The sequence below is a fragment of the Lithobates pipiens genome, unplaced genomic scaffold, assembly GCF_037356315.1.
Source record: "Lithobates pipiens isolate NorthernLeopardFrog02 unplaced genomic scaffold, aLitPip1_a1.2 Scaffold_1, whole genome shotgun sequence".
Taxonomy (NCBI): Eukaryota; Metazoa; Chordata; class Amphibia; order Anura; family Ranidae; genus Lithobates; species Lithobates pipiens.
In genome coordinates, this window is record NW_027507685.1 from 225,710,857 (window position 1) to 225,725,889 (window position 15,033).

At 41.9% G+C, this 15,033-nt stretch overlaps 1 protein-coding gene across 4 annotated transcripts in view; it reads right to left on the bottom strand.

The window, feature by feature from the left end:
• Nucleotides 1-15,033, bottom strand: part of LOC143983778 (protein glp-1-like) — a 106,269-nt gene that overhangs the window by 47,503 nt on the left and 43,733 nt on the right. For all 4 annotated transcript variants that reach the window (XM_077483858.1, XM_077483877.1, XM_077483867.1 and 1 more), the window contains exons 6-8: nt 7,376-7,606; nt 5,621-5,776; nt 1,027-1,215 (exon numbers count right to left, since the gene is read on the bottom strand). In XM_077483858.1, coding sequence (XP_077339984.1) covers nt 1,027-1,215; nt 5,621-5,776; nt 7,376-7,606 — 576 coding nt within the window. The remainder of the gene's footprint in view (nt 1-1,026; nt 1,216-5,620; nt 5,777-7,375; nt 7,607-15,033) is intronic.

Sequence of the window (15,033 nt, forward strand, 5' to 3'; positions counted from 1 at the left end):
CTAACTTATATCACCTGTCGGGCGATCAGGGGGTTAAACCTTTATTGGGTAATAAACGGCAGGTGCCCTGACACTATAAAAAAACAAACTAACTAGCCAGTGTCACCTGTAACTGTTATACAGTGATCACTGGTGAAAGGGTTAACTAGGGGGCAATCAGGGGGTTAAAACCTTTACTAGGTAGTATATGGGGGTACTTGAAGGTATAAAAAAGCTGAAGGTAAACCTAAATACCTGGCTAACTAGCATCACCTGTGACATTTAATACGGCAATCAGAAAAATGATCGCTTAGTGACACTGGCGACAGAGGGTGATCAAGGGGCCTACCACTAACTGCCCTAACACTTATAACAGTCATAAATGACACCAATGCAGTAATCAGTAAACAAATAGAAACTGCTATTGGTGTCACTGTGACAGGGGTGCAGGGGGGGGGGGTGATCAGGGGTGATTAGGGGGTGATTTGTGTGCCAACTTGTTCTACTGTAAGTGTAATGTTGGTGCTGAATTACTTGATGTCTTCTCTCCTCAGCGCTGGAAGGTAAAGACCGACTCAAGGAGAGATGAGGTCACTTCCTCTGCTTCTGTAATGTAAACGGAAGCATTCCATTCACCAGGAGAGATTGCAAGGGAGTGGCCATGAATTAGTGGCCTCCCTCTCGGCATAGATCGTGCCTGAAGTGATTCTGACCACCACAGGCACTGGTGGGGCCCAGTTGGACCCCCCCCCCCTCCCCCCCGCTGGGAGGCAGGGACGTACAGGTATGCCCACATGCCTGCCCTTTGCCAACGTACATCGGCATGTGGCGACCAGCAAGTGGTTACGTTTGCCTTTACCTCCTGATTTGGTGCCTGTTTTCTTTGATATAGCACAACTACTAGGTATACCAAGTATTGCTTTCAGTGATTTCTTGTGATATTGTATGTTTGTAGACTAAACCTATCCCTATATAGCGGCTCCTACAAGGCTAGCTCTATATATGTGTTTAGACATAGCCATGCAGATACGTTTTTTTTTCATTTACCAGTCTTTCCTGGGGGGCATTGGCACATAAACGCTGCCACCTTGTCGATGCAGGTAGATCCCTGAAAACAGGCGGCTGTGGCACAATCATCAATGTTGTGATCACAGTTGTCACCTTCCCATCCATTAGCGCACACACATCTGTATCCTCCGTATGTGTTCTGACAAGTTCCTCCATTTCTACATATGCCTGGAGAAGAAGGGACAAGGAGAATCATTGAAATAGATATGTGATAACATGTGGTCCTAAGCATCCTTGTTTACTGACCTCAGAAATTTCACTTCATTAATCCAACTTTTATCCTAAGCAAAACCCTTAAATCTAACCCATCTAACCCAAAGGTGTAGACCTTTAACCCATTTTATTTTTATTTTTTGGTAGAGCGTTGAATGGTTAGAACGTCTGTCAGGATTGTGTTTCTGCCTTTGTCTCCTCTGGGTAGATTCATTCTATTTTTCCTAGTCCCCATTGTCATCGGTCAAAATCTCCGTAGCCACATTTATCACCTAAAGCGGTTGTAAACCCGCTGTTTTTTTTTTGCCACCTGCAAAGGAAAAGGCATAATGAAATATTTACCTTAGAACGAGGCCCCAACATCTGTCCCGATCCACGCTGAGGGAGCTGACATGTTCCCTCAGCGTTTCTTCCGGGTATCGCGGCTCCGGCCACTCACATGCGTGCGGGAGATTTCTGGCGTCTGCCGGGCTTCCAGCCGGGAATCCCCTGTGCGCATGCGCCGCTGCAGTCAGCGGCGCATTGCGAGGGGAATATCTCCTAAACTGTATAGGTTTAAGAGATATTTTTTTTACCTACAGGTAAGCCTTATTATAGGCTTTCCTGTAGATAAAAGTCCCCAAAATGACTTTACAACCACTTTAAGTAAGTTTTATGAATAGGGTTGCACCTATACTAGTATTGATATCAATGCCAATACCAAGCATTTGCACGAGTATCTGTACTCGTGCAAATGCTCCAATGCTTGATCCGATACTTGTTGTAACGGGCCAGGCGTCCTCAAGGTAACGGGGGGGCCGTGCAGCCTCACAGGTGATCGGTGTGGCAGGGGGGTAGTTGCAAGCATCAATCCCCCCATATAGCCTTTCAATAAAGCAGCTGACAGCCGCTTCTCCTCCTCTCCCTCTCGCGGCTGTCAGCTGCTTTATTGAAAGGCTATACAAGGGAATCAATGCTTGTAGCTGCCCCTACCGCTGCACCGATCAATCGCGACGGTCTCGTGTGCTCCTCCAGCTCCCTGGGTCTTCCTCTGGCTTCCAGTGTCCTCTTTCCTTTCTTTCAGGTTCCTCCTATGGACCAACCCCCTCCCCCACAGATCTCTCAGGATAGAGAGCTGAGGAAGGAGCCGGTAAATATGTCATTTACCAGCTTCTTCCTTTCTTGAAGGAACAGAATCAGTGATCACTGACTCAGTTTATAACCGAGCATAGTAAATTGTGTTTATAATGCTTCAGCTTATGAATGAACAGGAGCCCGTCTTCTGTCCAGTCATTTTCAGTGCAGCTGAGGTTGCAGAGAAAGGGACTGCGGAATCTGTGTCCTCAGTCGCTTTTTCTATCTCAAAGGGGAGATGTCAGGGGTCTGTTTAGACCCCTGATCTCTCACCAAAGCCCCCCCCCCCCCCACAGGGCTGATAAATAAAATGATAAAGGTTAAATTGTAAAAATAATAAAAAATAAAATGAAAAACACTAACGTATCTACTCCCCCCCCCCCCCCCCCACACACACACACAGACAAACAAAAAGAAAGCATTGTAAAAAAAATAATAACAAAAAATATATAAATTGTAAAAAATAAAGACAAAATTAATTGTAAGGAATACAATTGTAAAAAAGTAATAGAAATTAAAAAGACAACTGACACAGTCCCTGCCTCATCAGTGCCACCTATCAGTGTCCATCAGTGCTGCATATTAGTGCCACTGTCACATGGCATTAAAAAAAAGTATCGGTAATCAGTATCGGCAAGTGCTTAAAAAAAGTATTGATACTTGTACTCTGTCTTAAAAAAGTGGTATTGGTGCAACCCTAATCATAAAGATGATCAAGCCAGCAATTTCATGTGTTAAAGTGAATCTATGCTGTACTATATCTTCAACAAACATTCTGGCACTACCACTATATGGCCAAAAGTGTATGGCACCCCTTCAACTTATTGACTATAGATGATTCAAGTGAAGGGATCTGTTATGCCACGTACACACGACCAGACTTAGGTCCGACAGACTTTTGACGGAGTTCTGACGGACTTTCTGAATGAACGGACTTGGCCACACACAATCACACCAAAGTCCGACGGATTCGAATGTGATGACGTACGACCGGACTAGAATAAGGAAGGTCATAGCCAGTGGCCAATAGCTGCCCTCGCATCGTTTTTTGTCCGTCGGACTAGCACACGCGGGTTCTTTTGGAAAAATTTGAAACATGTTCCATTTCTAAAGTCTGTCAGACTTTTGCAAATCAAAAGTCCGCTGCAGCCCACACACGATCGAATGGTCTGCCAGAATCATTCCGTCAGACTTTTGATGTTGAAAAGTCTGGTCATGTGTACGCGGCATTAATGCTTAATAATACAAAGACAGTTTAGACCAGAGGTCTCCAAGCTTTGAACCGTGGGCCACATCCAGCCTATAACAAGATTTTATCTGGCCTGCAGCTGGGGTCAGTGGGGCATCCACAGATTGAGGACTAAGGTCAGAAGAGGCTGCCTTTGGTCTCTGTTTCACATGTGTGGGACTCTAATGTAGTGGGGGACTCTAAAGGGGAACCTGATGTAAGGGTGGACTTTGATGGAGACTCTGATATAAGGGGCCCAGTTAGCAAGTAATTTGCTGCAAATTTGAAAATGACTTGCTATTGCTAGACTTGCCAGGCTTCACAAGTTTGGTGCACAATTGCAGCAAGTCTGCATTACATGGAAGGTAGAAATCAAGGAGTGATTAACCTTAATATCCCATTGGTGAAGCACAATTTGGAATGTTTTTAATTTTTCCTTGTTTATATGCTGAGATTTTGCAGAACATGAGTGTATTGAACGAGAGGTGGAAATAGAAACCTCCAAAGATCCGGTGCAAGAATTCTGGTAGTTCCACCACTGTATCGAGGAATACAAATCCCAGCAATACAGTAACAATGCAGAATACCACCAGCTATAGGGGGTTATATAGAGAGCCATGCATTGTATATAGAGAGATAACGCAGGGAGATCCATTCACTGTGCTGTATACAGAGAGACCCATGCATTGTGCTGTATACAGAGAAATCCCTTTCATGGGAAATAGGAAAAGGTGGATACTTTTGTCAGCATCTATACTATACTCAACAGGATTGTGTTTCTGCCTTCATCCCCTCTGGGTAGATTCATTCTATTTTTGCTGGTCTCCATTGTCACTGGTCATAATCCCAGTAGTCTCATTTATCACTGAGATAATTATTATTCACGATTACTATTATTATTCACCATTTATATAGCACCAACAGTTTACACAGCACTTTCCAATGTATAGGGGGGGGGGGACAACACAATTACAGTACAATACAAAAGGAACAGGAGGGCCCGGCTCGCAGAGCTTACATTCTAAAGGGAGGGGGTGGTGGTACAAAAGGTAATAGCTGCAGAGAATGATTTGATGGGGGTGGCTCAGGGACAGTTAGGTGGGCGTGGGATAGGCTTCCCTGAATAAATGAGTTTTCAGGGAACTCCTAAAGGTGGACAGGGTAGGGGCTGATCAAAAAGACTGGGGCAGGGAGTTGCAGAGGATGGGAGAGCCTCTGGAGAAGTCTTGAACGTGTGCATCAGAGGAGGTAACAAGGGAGCTAGAAAGCAGGAGGTCCTCAGAGGAGCGGAGGGGACGATATCTGCAGATGAGGTTGGTGATGTAGATGGGGGCGATGTTGTGGATGGCTTTGTATGTTATGGTTAGCATTTTGAATTTTACACGGTGGGGTAGGGGAAGCCAGTGAAGGGATTGGCAGAGAGGGGCAGCAATGATTAGTGAGGTGTATTAGTCTAGCAGCAGCATCCATAATAGACTGAAGGAGGGATAGCCTGCTTAAGGGTAGGCCACTAAGGAGAGAGTTGCAGTAGTCAATGCGAGAAATAATCAAGGAGTGAACGAGTTGCTTTGTGGTGTCATTAGTCAGAAAGGGTCAAATTCTGGAGATATATATATTATATATTATAATTATAACATTACCTGAATACATATATTGAGGATAATAATGCCAAAAATGTCATGTGTCAAAACAAATGGGGATTCCGATATGGATCCTGATGTAAGGGAGGACTTTGATGGAGACTCTGATGCATAGTTTGATGTAAGGGGGCACTTTGATAGGCCTCCCTGTCTTTTTCAATAACCTATAAGTGAATACCTTAGTGCTAAATTTACTTTATGTATTAATACATGGAAATCATATCCCCCCATAAAACGCCTCGCAAAGAAGAGTAAGTTCAGTTCATAAAATCTTTCCTCATAGCTGAGGTCCTCCATGGCCCTTATTCTTGTAGTTGCTCTTTTCTAGACTCTCTGCAGTTCTGCAATATCTTTGATGTAAATTTATACAGCTGCTCACCTAAACTGCATTCATCCAGGTCTTCATAACAAGTGGCTCCGGTGTAACCTGGCGGGCAATCACATATGGCCCTGCCATTTATGGGATTTGTCCAGCATGTGGCCTCAGGGTGACATGGATTTTTCAGACATGCATCATCCAGGTGACATAGAAGACCTAGACATAGAGGGAATAGGAAACCATTAAAAAAGCGTGCACTGTGGGTTACTGTACTTTATTCATGGTTTCATTTTTGGATATTTTTGTTCATGTTTATTGAATGCTTTTTTACTTTCGAGGTGCCAACCAAAAATGTCAACTAAGTTTTATTTAAAGAGCAGCTTTAATCAAAACAGACACTCCCCTGCCCAGGGATCCAGCACTGTCCTCAATTGAACCAATTTCTTTACCAGTCTTCGGTTTCCGGCACCAGCATCTTAGCTGTGGGCAGCCGGCTCTGAGTCCTTTATTATTAGAGCATGTTGTACCTTGGACATTTTCTAGCAGAAGATATTTTCGATTCCTTTGTTTTTATGAAATGTATTTATTGAAGGGGATGTAGATTGTCTAGAGGTGGCTTTTAACCCCTTCGTGTCTGTTAAAGTGTGATGTCCAATCACCCACACAGGCCTGGGAGATTAGCCCATTGAGACAATGACACAAAACAACAAAGTCTCTCCGAGCAAATCTAATCTTTATTCTTTGGCGTGAATATTTAAAGGGTGCTTTCAGAAAGTACCGCCCTTGGAACGTGTCATACAGATTATCCAATCATATACAAGTACAGCCTACAATAAAAGTGAAACTAGTGATTCCAAAATCATGTGTTTTCCAAGAAACGAAACAACAAAAGAAGACAACAGTAACATGAGAAACAAAACTAGATTAGCAAAACTAGAGCATATCTATTTGTGAAGTGGATGTTAGAGAGATACAAAATGGAAACCAATTTTCTTAAAGAATGAAAGCAGTTAAACTAACTATCCCTTCATTTATGTTCACATTTTTTATCATTTTTATTTGAGAAAAGTTGTTGCTAATGAATCGCATCACATATATTTATTATATGACTTTGTTCAGCTGTGAGTGATACAAAGCAAGTGCATGCTTGCTTCTCCTTAATTGTTTTTATTTTTACTCATTACTACTCCTAAACCTTGTGGACAGCCTTCCCAGAAGAGTTGAAGCTGTTATAGCTGCAAAGGGTGGGCCAACTCAATATTGAACCTTACGGTCTAAGACTAGGATGCCATTAAATTTTATGAGTGTGCAAATGCAGGTGTCCCAATACTTTTGGTAATATAGTGTAGTTCCAGCACTTGGTAGATTAACCTTTACTACTGTTCACTGCTGCACTTGAGGTGGCCTTGCTACTGTTTATGCTGATCTGGATGCCAAATATCATCTGATGCCTAGTCCTTACTGTTAATCACATTGTATGGTAAGTTGTGTTATTGCCATTGTTAATCCATTTTATGCTTGCCTAGTTACCAACCATATTGAGTGACGATATACTGTATTAAGTTTGCCTTTACTACCTAGTTTAGTGCCTGTTTTCATTGATATAGCACAACTATTAGGTATACAACGTATTACTTTCAGTGATTTCTTGTTATATTGTATGTTTGTATACTCAACCTGGTGTATCAGAGGGCCTGTGGTTCTTGAAAAGGAGGAGACAAAGAACCGGAGACCAATCCTATATAGCGGCTTCTACAAGGCTAGCTGTATATATATGTGTTTAGACATGCAGATATATTTTTTTATTTTATTTACCAGTCTTTCCTGGGGTGCATAAGCACATAAACGATGCCACCCTGTCGATGCAGGTAGACCCCGAAAAACAGATGGCTGTGGCACAGTCGTCGATGTTGTGCTCACAGTTGTCACCATCCCATCCGTTAGCGCACACACATCTGTATCCTTCAGATGTGTTCTGACAAGTTCCTCCATTTCTACATATGCCTGGAGTCTGACATCCCACAATGTCTTTGGAACAAAGTCCTCCTAGTGGAGAAGAATGGACAAGGAGAGTCAATGAAATGGAAATGTGATAACACGTGGACTTAAGCATCCTTGTTTACTGACCTTAGAACTTTCACCTCCTTAATCCAACTTTTATCCTGAGCAAAACCCCTAAACCTAACTCTTAAAGTGGTTGTAAACCCTGCCCCACATCTTTGTCCCATGTAAATCAGCATAAAAAACCCTGATGAACACTGCTTGTAGATATCTCCTTACTTGCTTAGTATTGTTGTAATCCTTGTTGTTCTGTAGAATGAAGTCACTGAGCATGCCCATATCTCCCCTGATTTACAGCACACTCTCTATGTGTTTATCTAACTGTTGTCAGGACTTCCTACTAGACATGTGCAAAAGGAAAAAATTCATTTCGTTTAGTTTTGTTTTAATTCGTTAATTAATTAATTTCATTTAGTTATATTCGTTAAATTCATTAACCACTTAAGGACCAGGCCTCTTTTTCATACTTGGTGTTTTCATGTTTAAAACAGTTTTTTTTGCTAGAAAATTACTTAGAACCCCCAAACATTTTATATTGTTTTTTTTCTAACACCCTAGAGAATAAAATGGCGGTCATTGAAATACTTTTTTTCACACCGTATTTGCGCAGCGGTCTTACAAGCGCACTTTTTTGGGAAAAAATTCACTTTTTTGAATAAAAAAATAAGACAACAGTAAAACTAGCCCAATTTTTTTTTTATATTGTGAAAGATAATGGTACGCCAAGTAAATTGATACCCAACATGTCACGCTTCAAAATTGCGCCCGCTCGTGGAATGGCGTCAAACTTTTAGCCTCAAAAATCTCCATAAGCGACATTTAAAAAATTCTACAGGTTGCATTTTTTGTGTTACAGAGGAGGTCTAGGGCTAGAATTATTGCTCTCGCTCTACCGATCGCGGCGATACCTCACATGTGTGGTTTGACCACCGTTTTTCATATGCGGGCGCTACTCACGTATGCGCTCGCTTCTGTGCGCAAGCTCGTCGTGACGGGGTGTTTTTAAAAAAAAAAATTTTCTTATTTATTTTAATTAAATTTTATTTTTACACTGTTTTAAAAAAAAAAATGGATCTTTTATTCCTATTACAAGGAATGTAAACATTTTAATAGAAAAAAGCATGACAGGTCCTCTTAAAGCGGTAGTAAACCCGCTATTTTTTTTTTTAACACCTGCAAAGCAAAAGGCATAATGAGCTAGTATGCACCGCATACTAGCTCATTATGAAATACTTACCTTAGAACGAGGCCCCGACATCTGGCACAATCCACACCGAGGGAGCTGACATGCTCCCTCTGCGTTTCTTCCGGGTATCGCGGCTCCGGCGCTGTGAGTGGCCGGAGCCGCAATATCGTCACTCCCGCGCATGCGCGCGGGAGATTTCATTCCGGCCGGCCGGCCACTGCCGGATTTTCAGGCCGAGAATCCCCTCGTGCGCATACCGAGGGGAATATCTCCTAAACCGTACAGGTTTAGGAGATATTTTTTTTACCTACAGGTAAGCCTTATTATAGGCTTTCCTGTAGGTAAAAGTTACAAAAAAGAGTATACAACCACTTTAAATATGAGATCTGGGGTCAAAAAGTCCTCAGATCTCATATTTGGGCTAAAATGCAAAAAAAAAAAAAAAAAAATCTGACATTTAAAAAAAATATACCTTTAAGAGGTATGGGCGGAAGTGACGTTTTGACGTCGCTTCCGCCCTCCTATGGTATAGAGACAAGTGGGGGCCATCTTAGCCTCACTTGTCTCTATGCCCAGCTAGGAAGAGGACCCGATCGCCTCCGCCGCTATCGACGGCTCCGGTAAGCGGCGGAAGGTGCGGGAGGGGGGGTGGCACCTCTCCCACCGCCGATAGCGGTGATCTCGCGGCGAATCCGCCGCGGAGACCACCGTTATCGTACAGCCGACCGCCGCCTGAAGAGATGGATTGAAGAGATTGTGGCAGCAGCTGCTGCCGTTACCGAGCTATCCCTCTTCAAAAATAGGACGTACATCGTCGTGCGGCGGTCGGCAAGTGGTTAAATTTGTTTTCGGATTTCGTTTCGTTTTATACCGAATTCAAAAAATCGGTCGCATTCGAAAATATTTCAACCAAATTCGAAAATATTTCTACCAAATTCGAATGATTTCAACATGATTCGAAATTATTTCAACCGCATTCAAAACTATTTCAACCGGATTTGAAAATATTTTGCGACCCGACTTTAGGGCCATGTATCTCGGGGTCACTTGGTGCTAGAAACCCCATTTTGGATATGTTGTAGTGCTAGTTCTATTGTGTTTGCATACCAAATTTGGTGTTTCTAGCTATAAGTGACCCCGAGATATGTGGCCACAAATTCGGGTCGCAAAATGTCATTCTCTGCTGCAGAAAAGTACTTGGCATATTGCCCATATCTGGGGTCACTTGGTGGCAGGTGACGTGGCAAGTGGACAACAGAAATTCACATTTAGTATATAATGATTTTGACTTTAATAGAAAAGATTTTAATAGAATATAAAAGAATAGACTAGAAAAACAATAGAACAGAATAGAATAAAATATAATATATTCTATTCTGTTCTATTGTTTTTCTAGTCTATTCTCTATTTTTATTCTAATCTTTTCTATTCAAATTCGAATTCAGTCTATATGAAATTCGAATGTCGGAAAGAAATATATCTATATATATACAGTGGTGTGAAAAAGTGTTTGCCCCCTTCCTCATTTCCTGTTCCTTTGCATGTTTGTTACACTTAAGTGTTTCGGAAAATCAAACCAATTTAAACAATAGTCAAGGACAACACAAGTAAACACAAAATGCAATTTGTAAATGAAGGTGTTTATTATTAAAGGTGAAAAAAAATCCAAACCATCATGGCCCTGTGTGAAAAAGTGATTGCCCCCCTTGTTAAAACATACTATAACTGTGGTTGTCCACACCTGAGTTAAATTTCTCTAGCCACACCCAGGCCTGATTATTGCCACACCTGTTCACAATCAAGGCATCACTTAAATAGGAGCTGCTTGACACAGTAAGGTCCACCAGAAGATCCTTAAAAGCTACACATCATGCCGAGACCCAAAGAAATTCAGGAACAATTGAGAAAGAAAGTAATTGAGATCTATCCGTCTGGAAAGGGTTATAAAGCCATTTCCAAAGCTTTGGGAATCCAGCGAACCACAGTGAGAGCCATTATCCACAAATGGCGAAGACATGGAACAGTGGTGAACCTTCCCAGGAGTGGCCGGCCGCCCAAAATTACCCCAAGAGCGCAGCAACGACTCATCCAAGAGGTCACAAAAGACCCCACAACAACGTCCAAGGAACTGCAGGCCTCACTTGCCTCAGTTAAGGTCAGCGTTCATGCCTCCACCATCAGGAAAAGACTGGGCAAAAATGGCCTGCATGGCAGAGTTCCAAGGAGAAAACCACTGCTGAGCAAAAAGAACATCAAAGCTCGTCTCAATTTCTCCACAACACATCTTGATGATCCCCAAGACTTTTGGGACAACATTCTGTGGACCGATGAGACAAAAGTGGAACTCTTTGGAAGGTGTGTGTCCAAGTATATCTGGCGTAGAAGGAACACTGCATTTCATAAAAAGAACATTATACCAACAGTAAAATATGGTGGTGGTAGTGTGATGGTCTGGGGCTGTTTTGCTGCTTCAGGACCTGGAAGACTTGCCGTGATAAAAGGAACTATGAATTCTGCTGTCTACCAAGAGGTCCTGAAGGAGAATGTCCGACCATCTGTTCGTGTACTCAAGCTGAAACGAACTTGGGTTCTGCAGCAGGACAATGATCCTAAACACACCAGCAAGTCCACCACCGAATGGCTGAAGAAAAACAAAATGAAGACTTTGGAGTGGCCTAGCCAAAGTCCTGACCTGATTTCTATTGAGATGTTGTGGTATGACCTTAAAAAGGCCGTTCATGCTCGAAAACCCTCTAATGTAACTGAATTAGGACAATTCTGCAAAGATGAGTGGGCCAAAATTCCTCCAGGACGCTGTAAAAGCCTCATTGCACGTTATCGCAAACGCTTGGTTGCAGTTGTTGCTGCTAAGGGTGGCCCAACCAGTTATTAGGTTTAGGGGGCAATCACTTTTTCACACAGGGCCATGATGGTTTGGATTTTTTTTCACCTTTAATAATAAACACCTTCATTTACAAATTGCATTTTGTGTTTACTTGTGTTGTCCTTGACTATTGTTTAAATTGGTTTGATGTTCCGAAACACTTAAGTGTGACAAACATGCAAAGGAACAGGAAATGAGGAAGGGGGCAAACACTTTTTCACACCACTGTATATATATATATATATATATATATATATATATATATATATATATATATATATAAAACCACCATCTTCCGAAATTCGAATTTAGTATATAATGATTTCGATTTTAATAGAATATAAAAGAATAGACTAGAAAAACAATAGAAATGAACAGAATAAAATATAATATATTCTATTCTGTTCTGTTCTATCATTTTTCTAGTCTATTTTCTATTTTATTATAATCTTTTCTATCCAAATTTAAAATTAATTAATGAAAAAATTTGAATTCATACTATTTGAAATTCAAATTTATTCTATTTGAAATTTGAATTTCAGAAGATGGTTGTATATTCTTTCTATTTTATTCTATTAAATTATATTTTTTTCTAATCTTTTCTATTTGAATTAGAAATTTTGAAAGATGGTTAGTTACTTACTTATATACATCTGTCACATCAACTTCTCATACTTGCAGTGTACCAGTGCAAAAAAACACACACACATCTTATTTCATTTATATTTATCACATCAATGAAGTTGTCAGCATGCCTGATTGAAGAAGTCACGGATGTCGATCGCAAGGCCAGTACATATGCTGTATGTCATTGTCCACTTGCCACGTCACCTGCCACAAGTTGTGTATTGTCCACTTGCCATGACACCTGCCACGAGTGCCACGTGACCGGCCACGAGTGCCACATGACCTGCCACGAGTGCCACATGACCAAGTTGTGGATTGTCCACTTGCCACGTCACCTGCCACAAGTTGTGGGGTTCCTAGCACCAAGTGACCCTGAGATATGGACAATATGTCAAGTACTTTTCTGCAGAAGAGAATGACATTTTGCACCCCCCAGTTTGGGGCCACATATCTCAGTATCTCAGGGCCACTTATTGCTAGGAGCCCCAAATTTGGTATGCAAACACAGTAGAACTAGCACTACAATATATCCAAAATTTGGGTTTCTATCTCCAAGTGACCCCGAGTTACAGGGCCCCAAATTCGGGTCACAAAATGTCATTCTCTGCTGCAGAAAAGTGCTTGACATTTTGCGACCCGAATTTGGGGCCCCGTAACTCGGGGTCACTTGGAGCTAGAAACCCCAAATTTGGAGATGTTTTAGTGCTAGTTCTACTGTGTTTGCATACCAAATTTGGGGTTCCTAGCAATAAGTGGCCCTGAGAAACTTGGCTCCAAATTGGGGTCGCAAAATGTCATTTTTCGAATTTGATTCGAATTTTGTTTGAATTCATTAGCATTGCAATTCGGTAATTCGGATGCATCCGAATGTCCGAATAATGAAAATTCTTCCGAATTTCGATTCGGAACGAAACGCAATGCACATGTCTACTTCCTACGGCACACCACTGAACTCTGCTAATCACTCAGAGCTTCCTCCTACACACCATGTGACCATGTGACCTCACATACAGTCTAAACTTGGCCCTGGCAAGACTATGTGTGGTATATATGTACTTCATTGTCTGCGGTGACCTCTGCCATATGCTAACTGCTGGGGAGTGTCAATACATTGTTAATGACACCCCCATTTCAGCTGGCATGTCGCACTGTGAACTATCAGTTCAGACATGAATCTGGTAGGGAGGGTTCTCTGACCAGTGCCACATGCCCTTGGCTCTGGGATGGGTCCGTCCATGGTGCAGGAGATGTCTTATTAAAAAGTTTATCAGGCCATCAGTGTGTGTTTTCACTGACATGAATTTACCTGCCCTGCAGATTTGTTACAGTTACTGATCAGATTGATAATCCAGCGCACTACCTGCCCCTCATGCTGTGTAGCGGCGCGCTTGAGTCTCACCTTTCTCCTGCAGCTCCACTCGGGCCGAAGAACGGAGTCGCCAATGTCACTTCCGGCTTTCCTCTGTTTCACGAAGCCCGGAAGTGACCTCGAGATTTAAAAAATAATGCTCCCGCTGTAGAATCAGACTGATTTTACGGGCGGAAGCTACTTGGCACTTTGTATTGCACCGTAAGGTGGGTTAAATGCCCGCAAATGAAGCGTCACGGCTGAAATATTGTGATTGCATTGACTTGGCGCTTCCCATAGTGCACTGTGTCCGGCGCCACAGTGCACTTTGTCAAAGGATTTTTTTTCTTTTTTTTGTTCTTAAAGGGGCCGTTTTAAATCTTTTTTTTTTTTAACTACAGGAGAGGGGGAGCGGCACCCGGGTTCCCCTTATGGACAGGCCGCCACTGCTCAGTAGCCACATTTATCACTAAAACAATTATACTATCACTTAACCACTTCTGACATTTCTCTCCTACATGTAAAATTCATAATTTTTTTGCTAGAAAATTACATAGAACCCCCAAACATTATATATGTTTTTTTAGCAAAGACACTAGAGAATATAATGGCGGTTGTTGCAACTTTTTATCTCGCACGGTATTTGCGCAGCAATTTTTCGAACGCGTTTTTTTCAGAAAAAAAACATTTTCATGCTTTAAAAAAAAAAAACAGTAAAGTTAGCCCAATTTTTTTACATAATGTGAAAGATGAAGATACTCCGAGTAAATAGATAATCAACATATCACGCTTCAAAATTGTATGCGCTCGTGGAATGGCGCCATACTTTGATATTGAAAAATCCCCATAGGCGACGCTTACATTTTTTTTACTGGTTACATGTTTTGCGTTACAGAGGAGGTCTAGGGCTAGAATTATTGCTCTCGCTCTAACGTTCGCGGCGATACATCACATGTGTGGTTTGCACACCGTTTTCATATGTGGGCGGGACTTATGCATGCGTTCGCTGCTGCGTGCGAGCTCACGGGGACAGGGGCACTTAAAAAAAAAATTTTATTGTTAATTTTACTTTTTTTTTTAGTTTGACACTTTAAAAATAAAAAATAAAAAAAAAGATTACTTTTATTCCTATTACAAGGAATGTAAACATCCCTTGTAATAGGAATATGGCATGATCGGACCTATTTACAGTGAGATATGGGGTCAATAAGACCCAACATCTCACCTCTAGGCTGGGAAGCCTAAAATAAAAAAAAAAAACCCAAGAAACGATCACAGCTTCCCAGCCAAGGCGGCGCCATTATTTGAATGCAGAGGCCGGGCGTGACGTCATAACATCGCACTCGGCCTCCGAACAATCATAGAGA